Below are 16,733 nucleotides of genomic sequence, written 5' to 3'. Positions count from 1 at the left end.
ATTTCAGTGGAATATGAAGGAGATAGGCCATTAAACAACAGCAGATATTCTTATGCCCTTAGACAGTGCAGACCGAGCCAAACTCATGTAATGTCAACACACTGTACATTACAGCTCCATGGAGAATTAAGTGGAGAAGATGGAAAAGGTTCTGTGTCTGTATTCAGAATATTTTATGGATATTTTCTGGTTCAGATCTGATACTATGACTGCAAATTTAATTTTAAACCTTGGTTGGTTGTTACCACAAAGTCAGTCATTCATTTATTGTAAAAGCAGCAGCTGCTGGGTCCACATTAGACATCACAGATCATAATCTTTGTCCTCGGGTTTCGTTTCAAGCTTTTGAAAAGAGTTGTACTTGTTCACAATTACTAATTGGATTGTCCCACAAATAGAAAATGTAATTTTGAAGTTAAGTTAGATTTCTTTTTATCTGGCTACTGCAGCACAATAATAGAGTTGCTAGGCCATGATTTGAATTGATAGAGTAATGCAGTTGATGGGTGAAATGTTACATCTTAACAATTGAATACTTATTTGAACAATTTTTCATTAACAGAGACGTATAACTATGACTTGCATTATCTTTTACTGTGAGTAGTTAGAATGAAATAAAATGACCTTGTGTGGACAAAAAGAAGTCCTTTAGGCGGTTTTTAGAGGGTTTTTTTTCTCCATTCTGGTGTGGGTTTAATGTTGATGTTACACATTGTCTAATTTAGATACACAGAATCAGACACTCTAATGACCTCTTAAGGAAATTTTCAGCTTTCCCTGCAGTGGACATTTTGATGAAATACAGTTTCTAAGTCAAATTTACCCCTTTATTTCCTAGTGGTTCAATTATCGCATAATAACAAAAATAGAGGAGCTTTCATGCAACCTGAGTTATATCTTAATACATTTATGTAAGACTCAAACTGCTCCTTCTGTTGATCCTGGCCTAATGAAATGATTTCCTCAGTGGAGTACAAAGAACAAGTTTAGGTTCAGGTAGGAAGGTGAAGTCATTACCACCAATCTGCTTATCATGAGCTGATTGCTCAGAGTGTCAGATGACAGAGAGGTTCATTTAAGAACCCAGCTCTACACATTTAGTTGTTATTGCTGCTGTTTGCTGTCGCTGGCCAGTTTCCACTGGCCCACTGCTACAGTGCAAGCCCAAGCCAAATGTCACTCAAGGAGGATTCATGGGCTATTTAGTTAATTTTATTACTACTTCTGTCATACATTGGGCATTTGAACATACTATGCTCAGTATGTTACACTTATAGTATGTTGTCTTGTGAGATGAAGGTATGATTCGTCAGGGAAGCTACTTTACTAACCAGGGTGATCTCTTCAAATTAATTTTTTTGTCCACATAGGGGTCTAATTTTCATAAATATTTGATTAAAATAATAGAATTTAAGACAAAGGAAATCGGCAAATTTTCACGTTTGAAAAACAGAGCCCCTCACATGTTTTGCCTTGTTTATACTGTTTACTCTTGACCATAGAGGACTTATATCACAAGGGACATCATAGCAACGGATGGGGGAAACCGAAACACTACGGTGGAGCTGGCCGTCACCATCACCAATGTCAAGAATCAGCCTCCACAGTGGGAAGAGGAGAGCTACAGTGTTGTCATCCCTGAGAATACCGCCAGGGATACACCCATAGTGGTACGTGGGCATGTTACTTTGATTGCAGGTACACTGTTTATATTAGTACATATGTTGTTATGCTGGTTTCTCTATCTCTTGCCATTTGGAATTGCTGTGATTGGATCAGCTGAATGTCTTTTACTCACTCCCGTGGATTAGTGCACAATCTGAGCATTATACAGACACTGTGTTCAATTTGTTCTCAGAATACACCTTTGGAAGCTTGTCAGTCCGCTTAAAAAGCTGTAAATGTGTTTTAGCTTGATGCTGTAGGAGAAAGCTGACACTGGATTATACAGTATGTGCTAAGCAAGTTTCATGACTGCCGGCTAATTAAATCCATTCAAAATGTCTCCTTTGATGTGAAAAATATATAGCTGTCGATCTGGAGAGCACAAAAATCCCTTTTTTTTCCTCCAACATCTTCACAAAGGGATTCACTTCGGTATAGTAAGAGGTTATCTTAGGGCTCAGACAACAGGTTTGACTCTCATCCTACTATTTCTTACTCAGACAATCAATCATCACGGTAATCAAAATTTGATGTAATCTGTGCTTCTTTAAGACAACAAACCACAAATAGGGTCTGATCTACAGTAGCTCTAATGATGCTTGTCACATGTTAACTGACCTATCTCAAGGAGAATCCTTGTTAAAGGAGTAGTTCGCATTTTGGGAAATATGTGTATTTGCTTTCTTGTCAAGATTTGGATGAGAAGACTGATACCAATCTGACTTCTTAACGTTAATTATGGAGATAGAGCCTGAGGCTGGTTAGCTTAGCTCAGCATAAAGAGTGAAAGCAGGGAGAAACAGCTAGTCTGGCTCTTTCCAAAGTTTAAAAATATGTCTACCAGCAGCTCTAGAGCTTAACATGGCAAGTATTGACAAAGATTGGGATTGTGCAATAACACAGTCGACATAGATCTTTTACTGTATTCTATGCGGGGAATTAGCCAATTTAATGACTGTGATCACCTCCCCACGTGCAAATGTCCCACCAAAAAAGTCCCCCCCTAAAACTATTTTCCAGGGGCACCTTCGCTGCGTTTGCGGCTTTGTGCTGTCCAAGATGATTGTGATTGTTTTAAAGAGCAACCAACAACAATACCAGAGCATTTTTCCCCCTATAGCAGAATGATAATGGATGCAGCCAGACCATTCTCCAGCGCTGAGCCAGAGCTGTGGAGATACAGTGGGTATGGCTATGTGAGACTACATTAAACTAAGCTCATTGCCTCCCAGCCCTAGCTCATAATCTAACTCTCTGCAAGAAAGCAAAAGAGCACATTTCCCAAAATGTAAAACTTTTCCTTTAAGCCCAGAATAATAACCATCTTTTTTGTGGGTTTGCAGCTCAAAGCACTGGGTATTAAGCATGAAGCTAGACGCAAAAGAAGATTAGCATAGCTAGCATAAAGACTGGAAGCAGGGGGGAAACTGCTGGCCTTGCTCCATCCTAAATTTAAAAAATATGCCTACTAGCACCCTTAAAGTTCACAAATGAACATGTTATATTTTGTTTGTTTGCTCTGCACACAACTGAAATGTAAAAACAAGTGAGGTTTTACAGGGAGCTATGTTCTGTAGTATTAACTTCTTAGCTGGGTGCACTGACCTTGTGTTGTAACCATGAGATTTCCAGGCAATCAGTGGAGTCTCCTTAGCTCCAGACAGACTGTTACGTTTGGACAGAGCAAGGCTAGCTGTTTCGCCTGCTTCCAGTCTTTATGCTAAGCTAATTATCTCCTGGCTCTGTACTTAAGGGACAGACACAAGGGTGGTATTGATCTCCTCACGTCACTCTCAACAAAAAAGCGAATAAATGTTGCTCAGGGTTGTTTTCTGCCTTTCTGCATCAGTGTTCACTAATTTTAATATAACCTGAGATTTGGGCTTTCACCTTAGAAAAATCATTATCTAACTCCTCATCCTATCCAGACAATCAAGGCGACCTCTCAGCTGGGTGACCCGAGGGTGACCTACAACCTGGAGGATGGGATGGTCCCTGAAACCAACATGCCAGTTCGTTTCTACCTCTCCCCCAACCGCGAAGATGGCTCTGCATCCATTCTGGTGTCTGAGCCGTTGGACTATGAGACCACACCCTTTTTCTCTCTGCGGGTCCGAGCACAGAACGTGGCCGCAGTACCTCTTGCAGCTTTCACTACAGTTTATGTCAATATCACAGGCATGATATGTACTTTTCTCACTTTAACTATCTTTGTTCTTTGATAGGAAATTGAAATTGGCGGACTTTCTCATTCCATTAGCAGCTTTTAGTTATATTCTTTAACTATGTGCTCAGACAGTTAACTGTGGTGAGTAATATTTAGCTGCTGGGTACTGAAATTAATTGTGAAAATGTCAGTATCAGTGGTTTGCAGTTAAAAGATATAATAACTTGCAAGATTTCAACACTAAATATATTTATATATACATAGATATATATAGTTCAGTTCATTTGCTCCTAAATTTTTAATGTGTGCAATCATGTCAGATATAGTTTTGGATGCGAGATAATTAATCACCTAATTACTATATAGAAATTACCTTTATTTGGTTACTTAACTTATTTTTATTTGCCATGAAATCTCCCTTCTCTCCTAAGATGTCAATGACAACGTGCCATTTTTCACCTCCTCCATATATGAGGCCTCAGTTACAGAAGGAGCCCAGATAGGGACTTCGGTTCTCCAAGTGTCTGCCCATGACAAAGACCTGGGTCTTAATGGAGAGGTTTGTGGTTATCTAATTGTGTTCATGTTGTGCAGGTGAAGAAAAATGAAGACGTTTAACAGAAATCATTTCAACCACATCTTCAGACTAATTTTTCCTTGCTAAACCATTCTTGTTACCCTAGAAGTAGCATGTTGTAACATCACACCACCTCAGTTCCATAAGTGCGGATGTTTTTGTTTCAGAGTTGTCAAAGTGTTGTTGAGGTGGCATTTTGAACGGTGCCATCGCAGCTGTGTGACTGAATGTGACAATATCGGTGGGACAGAGTATGTCAATCTGGTTTTGCCTTTAATAACAAGCCAGACTCTGGGAATATAAAAGAGAGCTCCTTACATTTTCAGCTACAAAGCCTTTCATTTCTGCTTTTTCTGCATTGAAAGAATATAGTAGCTTAATTTTCAAATTCCCTGTGCTCCACAGATCACTTACTCTCTTCTGAGTGACAGCAGTGGTGACCATCATCTGTTCCGCATTGACCCAAAACTTGGGATCATCTACACAGAAGCTGTGTTTGATCGTGAGGCCCGCAGTTCCTATTTGTTGGAAGTTCAGTCAGAAGATGGCCAGGAGTCAGCACGACCTGGCAGGAACAAACAGCCAAACTCAGGTTAGAAATTCTGAGGATTTTATTTAATGACATGAGACTTTCTCTTCTAGCATAAATTTCATTGAATGAAAAGTTAAACATTTTGGGAATACGCTTATTTGTTTTCTTGCCAAGAGTTAGACGATAAGATACTCTACAGTAAATATGAAGCAAGGGGCAAGCTGTTTCCCCCTGTTTCCAGTCTTTATGCTAAGCTAAGATAACCGGCTGCTGGCCGTAGCTTCATATTTAGCATAAAGTCATGAATGTGGTAGCAATCTTCTCATCTAACCGACTGCAAGAAAGTGTAAAAGTACATTTCCCAAAATGTCGAACTACTCCTTAAAGACAGCTCTAAGCCCATTTCAGGGTGATTACTATTCAGTTAAAATGTTGCAAATAGTAAGTCGGTAACAGTTACTTCAGACCCTTGTCCTTTTAGGTCATACAAATAGTTGAATTTGATTATTGTTACATTCTAGGAAACTGTATAAGTTGGGAGAATTACCTTTGAAGTGACCTCTGCACTGTTGAAATGTCTCAATCATAAAAAGCAGCACCATTCTTCCCCCACAACCCTACAGGCCAATACTCAAAATTCAACTATGCTTCCTCTGTGCGATGTGCTCTAAACAGACTGCACTGGCATTACATTTCATTCATTTACACCTTGGGATTGACTTTGAAAAGTGAATCTTAATTTGATTTATTCCAATGCCATGACCAGACAGCCTCACTCTCTTCCATGTGAAAATAGCTCAGAGATTTCTTGTCACTCTCTTTCTTGTTACAAACCCCTTTTTTCTCTCTCCCCATTTTTAATTTTCGTTGTTCAATATTTAACCAGTATGGCCTTTGTTTGGTTTCCATGTTCTCTTTGTGACATTTTGGCAGTCCTAAAACCTCAGTATGTATCTGGAGTGATGTAATATGACGTTTCTGTTCAGAAGTGGATCTTTTGCCAGTGTTTGTGAAGGAGGCATTAGGGGTAAAGGGTGATGTTTTGGAGCAGCAAAGCCTTCTCTCCAGGGTTGCCAGGGCTGCTTAGCATTTGCAATGAGTATTAGCTGTGTCTTGTGCTACATATCTCCCACATCCAGAAGGGCTCATCTGCTCTGCAAACATTACCTGTCTCACTGGTTTACCCCTGGGATACACCAAGAGGAGGAGGTAAAAGTAAAAACAAGCTGAGGAAATAGGGCCACCTTCCACCACCATTATCTCCTACTGCTGCAGCTCCAAATTAACATGTCACCCATGTGTTCTGTGAGCAGATAATTTACTCTCTCTAACTAAAGAAATAAACGGCGTAATAAGCAGGGCACCGATAAGACACAAACACTTGTCATCTTATAAATATTTAACCCTTCTAGCAGAGCGGTTCTTTATCTTCTCTCTGCAAAAAAGCGGCTTGCTGAAGAGGTTTAGCCCCATTACAGTTATTCTTTCTCTAGAAAAGAGTTACCCCTGTTAAAACAATAAACTCTTGACAAAATGAATAATTTATGTAATTTACAGCACATCTTTGTGAATAATGTTTTGTCTGATTTCCATGTCAATGAGGAACATTGCATTGGGTTAAGTGCCTCTTCCCCACTAAACAGTGACAATAAATTGTAAAATCAATAAACAGATGGAAGAGAATACACACATATAGTGTTTGGTTAACTATGTCTATGTGTGTGTGTGTGTGTGTGTATGTGTGTGTGTGTGTGTGTGTGTGTGTGTGTGTGTGTGTGTGTGTGTGTGTATGTACGTGTGCCTGTGTGTGTGTTTGTTTGTGTGCCATGTCGTTTAATCTTCTGCCATTCTGTCATTCTTGCAGACACAGCGTATGTGAGGGTTTTCATCAGCGACGTCAACGACAACAAACCAGTCTTTGCTCAGCGACTGTATGAAGTCGGTGTCGACGAGAATGCAGATGTGGGCATGGCTGTTGTCACTGTTAGTGCTAATGACGAGGATGAAGGTATGCTTGATAAAGAGGCAGACTGAGGAGATCCCGTGAAGATTTTACTGATGCCATTTCCTAGAAATAAAGGTTAAAGAAGCCAGCAAACCAGAATGAATGTAAAAGTTTCTGTGAGCCACATTGAAACTTTACAGAAGTTTCCAGACTGCACTTTCTTTATCTTTCAACAGACTCTCTCTTTCATAAAATGGCAGTGTATCCGTCATTTTTTTCCAGCAGTGAGTTGTGTATGTCAAGTGGGCACCTTTTTGCAAGGTGGCTTGCATTTGTAAGCAGTATGCATAAAGTGATCCTGTGGGCAGTCTTCCCCAATCCGGCCTGAGCTCTGCTGAAATCATGCTGCTGAAATCACGTGGTGTGCTAGATTTAGCAGTAGTCATTTGAGTGCTTGGTAATGCACTGTAGCACATATGTTCCAAAAAGAGTGACACGCTCCCACACAGTAGGTGGGCGGGATTTAAGCAATAAAGCGGTTGCTCATCCTCCGTACAGCAGTAGCCGAAGATCCCTTTATCAGGCATGTTTAGGTCCGTTAATCAAGTATTTATGGCTAGCGGGGGTGCAGCTTAGGCCGGGCTACAGCACTAATGATGAATAGCTCTGGAGTCACACCAACCCCCAACATTAAAGTTACGATACTGTTGCACTTGTGCCTGAGAGGCTACCCTCAATCTGTCTTGTTTAAAAACTCCACCCTGGGTTTGACTGCTGTAAGCCTGCCAGATCCCTGTGGGAGGCAGGGAGCACTTTGTCAGCTAGGGTTGTGTTAATAGTACAGATTAGTCTATTTACATAGGATTGTAGCTACTTTAACCCAACAGGATGATTGCAAGCGAAGACAGTATATTCCAGGAGATTATTTTATCTATTCCAGTGTTAAACCAGTAGATTGGATGGTCTCCATGGAGACACAGTAGATAAGTTGAGATATTGACTTCCTCTTTACTAAACTACATCCCTCCACCCTCTCTCAGGCTTCAAAATCATTCCCTTGAGGGCACAATCAGAGTGCATTACGCTGCGTTTCACTCTCATGCTCCATTTTACTTTTTCTTCACTCTTTTTTTAATTAGTGTCTGATTAAACCCGAGCAGACAAGGTATAAAGTTTCCATTTAATTAAGTAATCAAAACAAGAAAAGGATACATGAAAACCTACTAATACTCAGGTCTCAGAGGAAATGAGGTGTAATACCTTTGTGGTTATGCCCCGCTGTTGTTGCAAGAATTATAGTGCTTCCACTAAAAGTATGAAAGGGGGCTTTACTGAGGTATTCAGCATGTGCATGTTGCAGCATGTTGCTACACTTATGTGTACGTAAGCTTCACATTTAGATTACACTAACCTTATTTTGAAGCGTTTTACAGTCCTGATTTGCAGAATCAGGACTGTTACTCCACATTCCCAGTCGTGCTTTCTGTAATTCTCGCCACAGGGGCCAATGCCAAGCTGCGCTACCAGATAACATCTGGCAACAAAGGTGGTGTTTTTGACATCGAGCCAGAGGTGGGGACCATCTTTATTGCGCAGCCACTGGACTACGAGCAGCAGAAGAGATACAAGCTACTGGTCCTTGCCTCTGACGGGAAGTGGGAAGACTATGCCGCCGTGGTGGTTACTGTGGTTAATAAGAATGACGAGGCACCAGTTTTCTCCATGAATGAGTACTATGGATCTGTCACAGAGGAGCTTGATGGGTCACCGGTGTTTGTACTACAGGTGAGAGGCAATCAGTGGAGATGTTTACTGCTAAGAGGTTGTTTTATACTGCAGTTTTTTTTATATTGACTGTAATTATCTTTAGAAAGATCTTTTTTTTTTAATCAACAGACACTCAAAATCAGTGCTGGAAAGTAACTAAGTACTTTTACTCAAGTACTGTAATTGAGTACTATTTTATAAGTACACTGATCAACCGCTTATACGGATCAAAATGCTTGGGACAGAATCATTCCTATACAAACGCTGTTTAACTAATTTGCTCATAGTAATGAAGAACTCCACTTACGGTCTTCATTTTCATACATGAGAACATATGGGAAAAGAATTTAACTGTTTTAGACTAATATCGTCTAGCTGTCATATGCTTAGGCTCTCTTCTAACTTGTCTGAACAGGGTTTTTTGAGTGCCACAGTGTGTAACGACAATCCCTGCCTGCTCTCCTCACATAAGTTCACTGTGTGTGAGTGTGTGTGTGTGTGTGCTTGTGTGCGCACTCACGCGCCATGTGATATCTTCTCACAGACCTCTACTCACATTGCCGTGGCTCAAGGAGTTATTTTGCCCTCTTGTTCCTGCTCTGCTCACATTTGGGGACTTTTACAGTGTGTAATTATCGTCCCCGCTCTCTCACAGCAGCAGGTTTGTTACGTGAGTGGAGTGCAATGCTTTCACCCCGACCATTCAGACTAGGCTTGGAGCGGGAGAGGGCCGTGGCGCAGTTTATTTTATCTTTAAATCAGTAAATCGTGAAGCTGTGCGTTTCATTACTTTATATTCATGTAATACATATACAAATGTCAGTTAGTGGTAATCTACACGAGAAATAAAGAAAATAATTTGGTTATAATAATTATCTGCTTGTAGTGATTAATTTTATCTGGTCAGATGTGATCAGTATCAGCGCTTTCCACTGTACTTTTACTTTACTTGAGTATTTCCATTTTATGCAACTTTGTGGCTTTAGCTACTAGTTACTTTGAAAATGAAGATTTTACACAATGGACAGTATAACAAGCTTTTAAAATACAACACAATTTTAAAGAGGGTCCCTGTATATAAAACTATATAAAGTATAAAGCAGCTCAAACTAGCTCCACCTCCAGCAGCTACAACAGTCACATGCTACTTACACACTGGTGCTTCAGTATTAATCATGTAATGATGTCATACATAACAATATATCAGTCAGAGGGACCAAATCAGTAATTTTACTTTAATTTTACTTTAATACTTTAACTACATTTTGCTGATAATACTTTTACTTAAGTTGCATTTTTCTTGCAGGACTTGTACTTGTAAAGGAGTATTTTTACATCGCTGTATTGGTTCTTTTACTTAACTAAAGGATCTGAATACTTTGTCCGCCACTGCTTAAAATTTGTACAGTGTAGCTGTATGCAGAGTATTGCTTAGAATATCTTAATGTAACATGTTATTTCAGTGTATCTGCTATTAGTCTTTTATTGTTTATACACTACTGTAGTTTGAAAAATCGTAGAATTACTATACCAGTAATTTGGAGAGACGGTAGTGATGGATCTTGTGTGGTGAAATTCAGCAGTAAGGCTTTCAGACTCACTCTGAGGCCAGATGCAAGAAACATGACTGATCATAGCTCATTGCTTTAATTTAGGTGGTCAGGAAAAGGTGCAAACACTTAAATGGGCTGTCTAAAAAATCAAAAAGCCTTGAAGACCCAGGTGACAGCTGAAAAGAGATAAGAGGAAGCAGTAATTTGGGTTTGACTAGACGAATGAATATCCATTTTCTAAAGAAGTTGTCTTTATCTCTGCAGGTGACAGCTACTGACCCAGACAAAGATGCAGACCAGGGTGCCATACGGTATTCCATTCATGGCCAAGGGGCAGAATCCCACTTCGTGATCAATGACATCACGGGGGAGATGTATGCCCAGCGCACCATGGACCGAGAAGAGCGTGCCGTCTGGCGCTTTGTTGTCATGGCAACAGACGAAGAGGGCGAGGGACTTACTGGCTTTACGGATGTTGTTATTAACGTATGGGACATCAACGACAATGCCCCCACCTTCTCCTGTGCCCCTGATAATTGCCACAGTAGCGTGGCAGAGGACTCCCCCCCCGGAGCATTTGTTGTGGAAATGACAGCGGTAGACCTTGATGATGCAGCTGTAGGTCAGAACGCAATCCTCACCTACAGGATTACTGAGAATGCACACAATGCAAACAATGCAGACCTCTTCACTATTGATTCCAGCACTGGCACCATATCTGTAGCAGCAGAGGGTCTGGACCGGGAATTTGCTGACAGCCACCGGCTGGTAGTGGAGGCCTGGGACGGCGGGGGTATGACAGGTACAGCTACCGCCACTATAGTCATAACAGACATTAATGACCACGTCCCAAAGTTTAGAGAGGACTGGTGTGGTGCTCGCGTGCCAGAGAGCACCAATGAAGATGCTCCTATTCTGGAGTTGAGCGCTGTGGACCCTGATGCTGGCACGTATGGACAGCTGACCTTCAGCGTGGTGGCTGGAGACCCAGAGCAACAATTCTACATGGTTAGCCATAGAATGGACCAGACGGGCGCTCTGAGACTGAAACGGAAGCTGGACTTTGAGAAGCCAGGGAATCAGCGGTTTAACCTTACCGTTAAGGTTGAGGACTCTGACTTCTCCAGCCTCATCCACTGTCTGGTTCAAGTGGAGGATGTGAATGATAATGCCCCTGTGTTTGCCCCGAGCTCCCTCCTGCTTGCTCCTTTGCCTGAGGACATAACTGTAGGGGCCAGCGTCCTCCAGGTCGTGGCCACTGACTGTGACTCAGGTCAGAATGGGGACATTTTTTACAGCATTCTCCCCCAGTCTGACCCATATGGACATTTTACAGTCAACCAAGCCGGTATGGTAACAGTTGCCATGCCGCTGGATAGGGAGACCGTGGCAGGTTATGAACTGGTCGTCATGGCGACAGACCGGGGTACCCCGGCGCTGACTGGCAGTGTCACGGTCCACTTGCCATTGCTAGACATGAATGACAATGGGCCAGAGCTGGAGACAGCCTACATTCCTGTGCTGTGGGAAAACACTCCAGCACCTCAAGTGGTTTCGCTCAACGGGAGCTCAACTCTGCTTCATGTTGTGGACAAAGACTCCCCAGAGCATGGGCCTCCTTTCTTCCTCTCCCTGCCTTCCCTTTACGCTGTCGACTTCCACCTACAGGATCATGGGAACGGCTCTGCCACACTCACTGCCCTACGGAGATTTGACAGGGAAAGGCAGAGTGAGTTCCACTTGCCGGTGATTATGATGGACAGCGGCAGTCCACCAATGACAGCCACAAATACGCTCACAATCATCATCGGTGACCAGAATGATAACGCCCATCAGGCAGGAGAGAAAGACGTCTATGTGCATAGCCGCAAGGGTGAGTTGCTCGCTTCCCCTCATTTCATTCTCTTTGCCCCTTGTTTTCGCTAAAGAGCTTTGCACTGCAGGCAGAGGTTGAGTGAAGAGATCAAATTGAGGCTACAGCTGAAGTGAAAAGTTTTCACTCCCATACCTGCTCAGTGTAGTCTGGAATTCATATTGCGTGTTTCCTTTTACATTCTAACAGTGTTTTGTTATGGTAATGTCATTGTCTAATCCTTTCTCGAGCACTCAGCACGTTCTTCCCACGCCAACCCTATGCCTAAAGCTCATCTGAACATCACATTATGATGCGGATCCTGATTCTTCTTTTTTGTAGTGTTTTTACCCTCCAGGTAAGTTGGTTTGGTATGTTGGCTTGTTAGTGTTTTGATCGCACACTCAACTACATGGCAGTTTTGGTAATTGTGGAAAACAGGAGCGGCGTGACTCATCCAGGCTGCCATTGTTTACCCAGCTGCAGTACTCTGGCACTGCAGGTCGATAATAACATAATCCATACTGAGATAGCCCCGCTCCACGCTCTCTGAAGTGGAGCACTGAGAGCCTATTCATTCCAGCAGTGGGGCCTCCACAGTTATGAGCATAATAAGTAGAACAAAACACAAGAATGCAAGATAAGGAGAAGAGAGGGATGAAAAGATAAGTGTTGGCATCAGCAGATTATGTCCAGACGAAATCAATGTGTGTGTGTGTGTGTGTGTGTGTGTGTGTGTGTGTGTGTGTGTGTGTGTGTGTGTGTGTGTGTGTGTGTGTGTGTGTGTGTGTGTGTGTGTGTGTGTGTGTGTGTGTGTGTGTGTGTGTGTGCGCTCACGTGTGTGTGTGCATGTTTACCTTGAACAGGAAGAATGGCAAATGCAGCACTGGGGAAGGTGTATGCGCCAGATCCTGATGACTGGGACAACAAAACCTACACGCTTGAGACAAGCACGGCCAAGTAAGAGCTCAATGTTAAATGCATATAATTTTTTCTGAAAACATGCTGATCTCCAAATCTGCAAATGTGCTGCACAAGTACAAGTACTAAAGCAGTACAGCACCAGAGGAACTGCCAATGGTGTAGAATTTGAAAAATAAAGAGGATGTGGACTCATTCGAGCTGTATTTCTCTAACAAGGCCTCTTTCAATTATATCACTCAGCCTGCAACATGCCTAACAGGTACTTCTACCAATCGTAGGTCCAATTCCCTGGCCTCTAATATAAGCTACACTTTCCAAAGGGACTTTAATCACAGCTGTCAACAGCGGTTGCCATTCCAGGAAATGCAGTCAAATTCAAACAAACTAACCAATCTTGGTCCACCTGTACGATGTTGCTGAGATGAAACAGCCTGTACAAGCATGGTCTGACTCCATCAGGGACCTTGTGCAGCTATTCAGTATTCAGACCCTCAAGATCAGATTAGAAATACCAACTGCATATTTGTTTTATTCACATAACAAATTCTGACAGTTACCACGACAACTGTCAAGCTCTTTTAGGAGCTTTATTTGGAGCCAAAGAAGTTGTTTGTTTTTTCCTCTTCTTCATCTTCTCCTTGGCGTTTTTTTTTTCCTTTTTTTTAATGAATTTGCATTCACTTCCTGCTGGAGGAAACCCAGCTACAGCTGACCAGTTCTCTACTTGTCTGTCCTCCATCTGTCAGATATTTTTCCTCTGAAAAAGAGCTCAGAAACAAAAGAAGCCGCTTGTCTTCTTTTTTCTCTCATCTTACACTGAAGCTGTCCTCTCCTACTTAACAGCTCCTCCGCTTTTCTCAGATACTTCAGTCTGAACCAGAGCTCAGGAGTGCTGACCATCCGACAGAACACTCCAGAAGGCAGCTACTGGTTGAAGGTCGGGGTGTCTGATGGAGTGTGGCCCGATGTTATGTCAGGTGTAAGGGTTCATGTCAGGGAGCTGGAGGAAAAGGCCATCATGTCGTCCGCCTCGCTGCGTTTGACAGGTAATGTTAGCAGAAACACTGGCTCACCTGATGGCATAAATACTGTAGTAATTTTGAATCACTGGGTGCCTGATGCTTCACGCCTGGATGGGTGGTTACTGTGATACGGTTTACCTGTTATGTCTCTACATGACCCCCAAAACTATAAGTTAAAAAATATTTAGTGTAATTGTTTTTCAATTGGATTCTTTTTCTCAGTCATTCTCCACACAATAGAAAGCCTGCTCTTTGTTGCCGCTGCTGTTGTTAAATTCCTTTTTGAAGCTGATGCTGAAAGAGACAGGCCACAGGCATTAATAAATTGGTACTCTTCATTGAATGATTATCAGGTTGTCAATCCAGTTAACACTGAAATAATAGGCTGTCGAGAAATTTTTATACTTGCATTATTTAGCATTTCAAAGCATTGTAAAGCAACTATTCACAGCACTTGTTCATAATAGTTTCCTCTTCGGTCTTCTTCAACACTCTGAAGTTTATGTTAGAGTGTTCATTTTTCTGTCAGTCTCACAGAGCAAATCGGAGTTATAAAGGTCAATTTGGAGGTATCAGGTAAAGTCCTTGACATTTAAAAAGCCATTCAGCGAAGGCTATTATGAATGCCTCTGACTCCAAGTCATTATCATTTTTGGAGATTAAAGATGACTGCCCACATTCTCCAGATATTATTGGAAGGTGGCACCACAAATGTGATTGATTTTTGGTCATTAAAATATTTTGTACAAGGCAGTCCGTCAAAAGTATTAAACAATTTTTACTGGACTGCATCACAACCCATTCAGCTTATGGATGATTCAGTGAGGAAATGGATCAATAGAGGGAGATGTCAGGCTACCTTTTGCGCTAATGGAATCAGGAACTTAGAAGACTTAGTAGATTTTGTCATTGACAAGTCAGTAGTTCTTATTACATGAACCCCCACTCCCTTTCTCTCCTGAAGGCATTACAGCGAGAGATTTTATCGATCCTCATGTCGAGGGGAAGAGTCGACTGGAGAGGTTCTGGGACTTCCTGTCTGAAACCCTGTCCGTCAGACCAGGGAGCATCAACATTTTTAGCATAGCAGACAGAGAGGAGAGAACAGTGGATATTCATTTCTATGTGCTAACTGATAATGGCTACCTGCGCCCAGAGAAACTTCACGCTGTCCTCGCTGCACATAAAAAGAAGGTATATATACCATGTTGTCTGATAGATACAGATCAATGCTCATATATCAAGTGATACACCTGGGAACTTGAGGGGAAGTGATAACAGGGCTTTTTATCTGTCCTTTTATTTTCACACCAACATTCTGTCTGTTTACTGCTTGGCCCTGTCATGTCTCTTTGTCTCTCCCATTCATTTTTTGTCTTTGTCCCCCCTCTTTTTGTAACATGCTTTCTTTCTTCCATGTTTTGATTGTGCATCATTGGGACTTGTCTCATGCTTAACTCTATGCTTTGCTCCTTTAAAAACAACCAGTTATAGAATATTGAGATATATGTAGATTGGGCCTTGCCATCCTTTTTTTTTATTGCTTGTGATGTCATTTTATTCTTCCAAATGTGTATCACTGTGTACCCCTCACCACCAGCATTGGAGATACAAACCTTTGTATCTTCAGTGACAATTATTGTAATTCCCATTTTTGTCTCCTTCACCCCCTCCCTTCTTCCCTGTTCTGATTCTCCGCAGGTGCAGTCATTGCTGCGTGTGAATGTGAGCCAGGTGCAGGTAGATGAGTGTATGCGCACAGACTGCAAGACATCCAGCGGCTGCTCCACACAGTTAAGCATCAGTGACTCGCCCACCCTGGTAGACTCAGGTGCTTTATCCCTGGTCTCAGTGAAGGTGACATCCTCGGCCGTGTGTGGCTGCGCTGCCAGAGAAATGACCCACCAACCCTGCTCCTCCTACACCAGCAACCCCTGCCTTAATGGGGGGACCTGCATCGACGCCCAGAATGGATACAGGTGAGAGATATATCTGCAGTTTTGCAGGGGGACTGGAGTTGACAAAAGAAATAGGAGCTTCCAGATGTGCTGCAGTCTTCTCTCTAGTCCTGTTAGACTTACTACAAGAGTGGCATCATGGAAAATGAGCCCAGAATTACTAACAGTATCTCTCATGAGAAAAATCTCCTTCATCTGCTACTTCACTTAACTCATTTGAGCTGCTCTGCTGCGTTGTCATCTTAATATAGAGTAGCAGGAGTTTTTTTTAAAGGCTGTGGTGTATTTGCCATGGAAGCAATGTATATGTATATGCATAGTTTCTTAAAACTATACTCTTGGTGTATCTTGCCAAGATTTTTAAATTAGGTCTGTAGATTTAAAGCCTGATATTGAAATCTTTAAACTTTTGGTGCATTGTGCGCAAAATGAGCGTAGCCTTTGTATCAAGGTCATTAGCCAGTACTTTGATTATTAACCTTAAATATTGATAAATGTCTGCAGTCAATAAAAAGGCTTCACCTTCAAGTGAATAGGTCTCAATGGTAGTCTATCACAGAAGAAACAGCATGCAGTTCACTTCATGCACACACTAATGCCCAGATTAAATAAATATAGGGCAAGGGGATTAGTGCAACTCTGCCCCCCTCTATGCTCACAACTTCTCAAAATCTCATTTAATTCCATTTACACGAACATGCAAGTTTGTCAGAGGCATAGTCTTCAGAGAGAAAATGTACAGAACTTGTTTTTTTTTTCACTTTTATCTTT

At 41.9% G+C, this 16,733-nt stretch overlaps 1 protein-coding gene across 1 annotated transcript in view; it reads left to right on the top strand.

The window, feature by feature from the left end:
* LOC120792724 (neural-cadherin-like) overlaps nucleotides 1-16,733 on the top strand; it is an 82,171-nt gene that overhangs the window by 43,361 nt on the left and 22,077 nt on the right. Inside the window, exons 12-22 of the mRNA XM_040132013.1 lie at nucleotides 1,503-1,670; nucleotides 3,594-3,843; nucleotides 4,264-4,391; nucleotides 4,815-5,001; nucleotides 6,806-6,949; nucleotides 8,388-8,671; nucleotides 10,471-12,079; nucleotides 12,925-13,018; nucleotides 13,844-14,028; nucleotides 14,969-15,198; nucleotides 15,706-15,983. Coding sequence (XP_039987947.1) covers nucleotides 1,503-1,670; nucleotides 3,594-3,843; nucleotides 4,264-4,391; nucleotides 4,815-5,001; nucleotides 6,806-6,949; nucleotides 8,388-8,671; nucleotides 10,471-12,079; nucleotides 12,925-13,018; nucleotides 13,844-14,028; nucleotides 14,969-15,198; nucleotides 15,706-15,983 — 3,557 coding nt within the window. The remainder of the gene's footprint in view (nucleotides 1-1,502; nucleotides 1,671-3,593; nucleotides 3,844-4,263; nucleotides 4,392-4,814; nucleotides 5,002-6,805; nucleotides 6,950-8,387; nucleotides 8,672-10,470; nucleotides 12,080-12,924; nucleotides 13,019-13,843; nucleotides 14,029-14,968; nucleotides 15,199-15,705; nucleotides 15,984-16,733) is intronic.

Source organism: Xiphias gladius, chromosome 8 (assembly GCF_016859285.1).
Source record: "Xiphias gladius isolate SHS-SW01 ecotype Sanya breed wild chromosome 8, ASM1685928v1, whole genome shotgun sequence".
NCBI lineage: Eukaryota > Metazoa > Chordata > Actinopteri > Istiophoriformes > Xiphiidae > Xiphias > Xiphias gladius.
The sequence above is the reverse complement of the archived record's forward strand: the minus strand, read 5'-3'. Positions and strand labels throughout refer to the sequence as shown.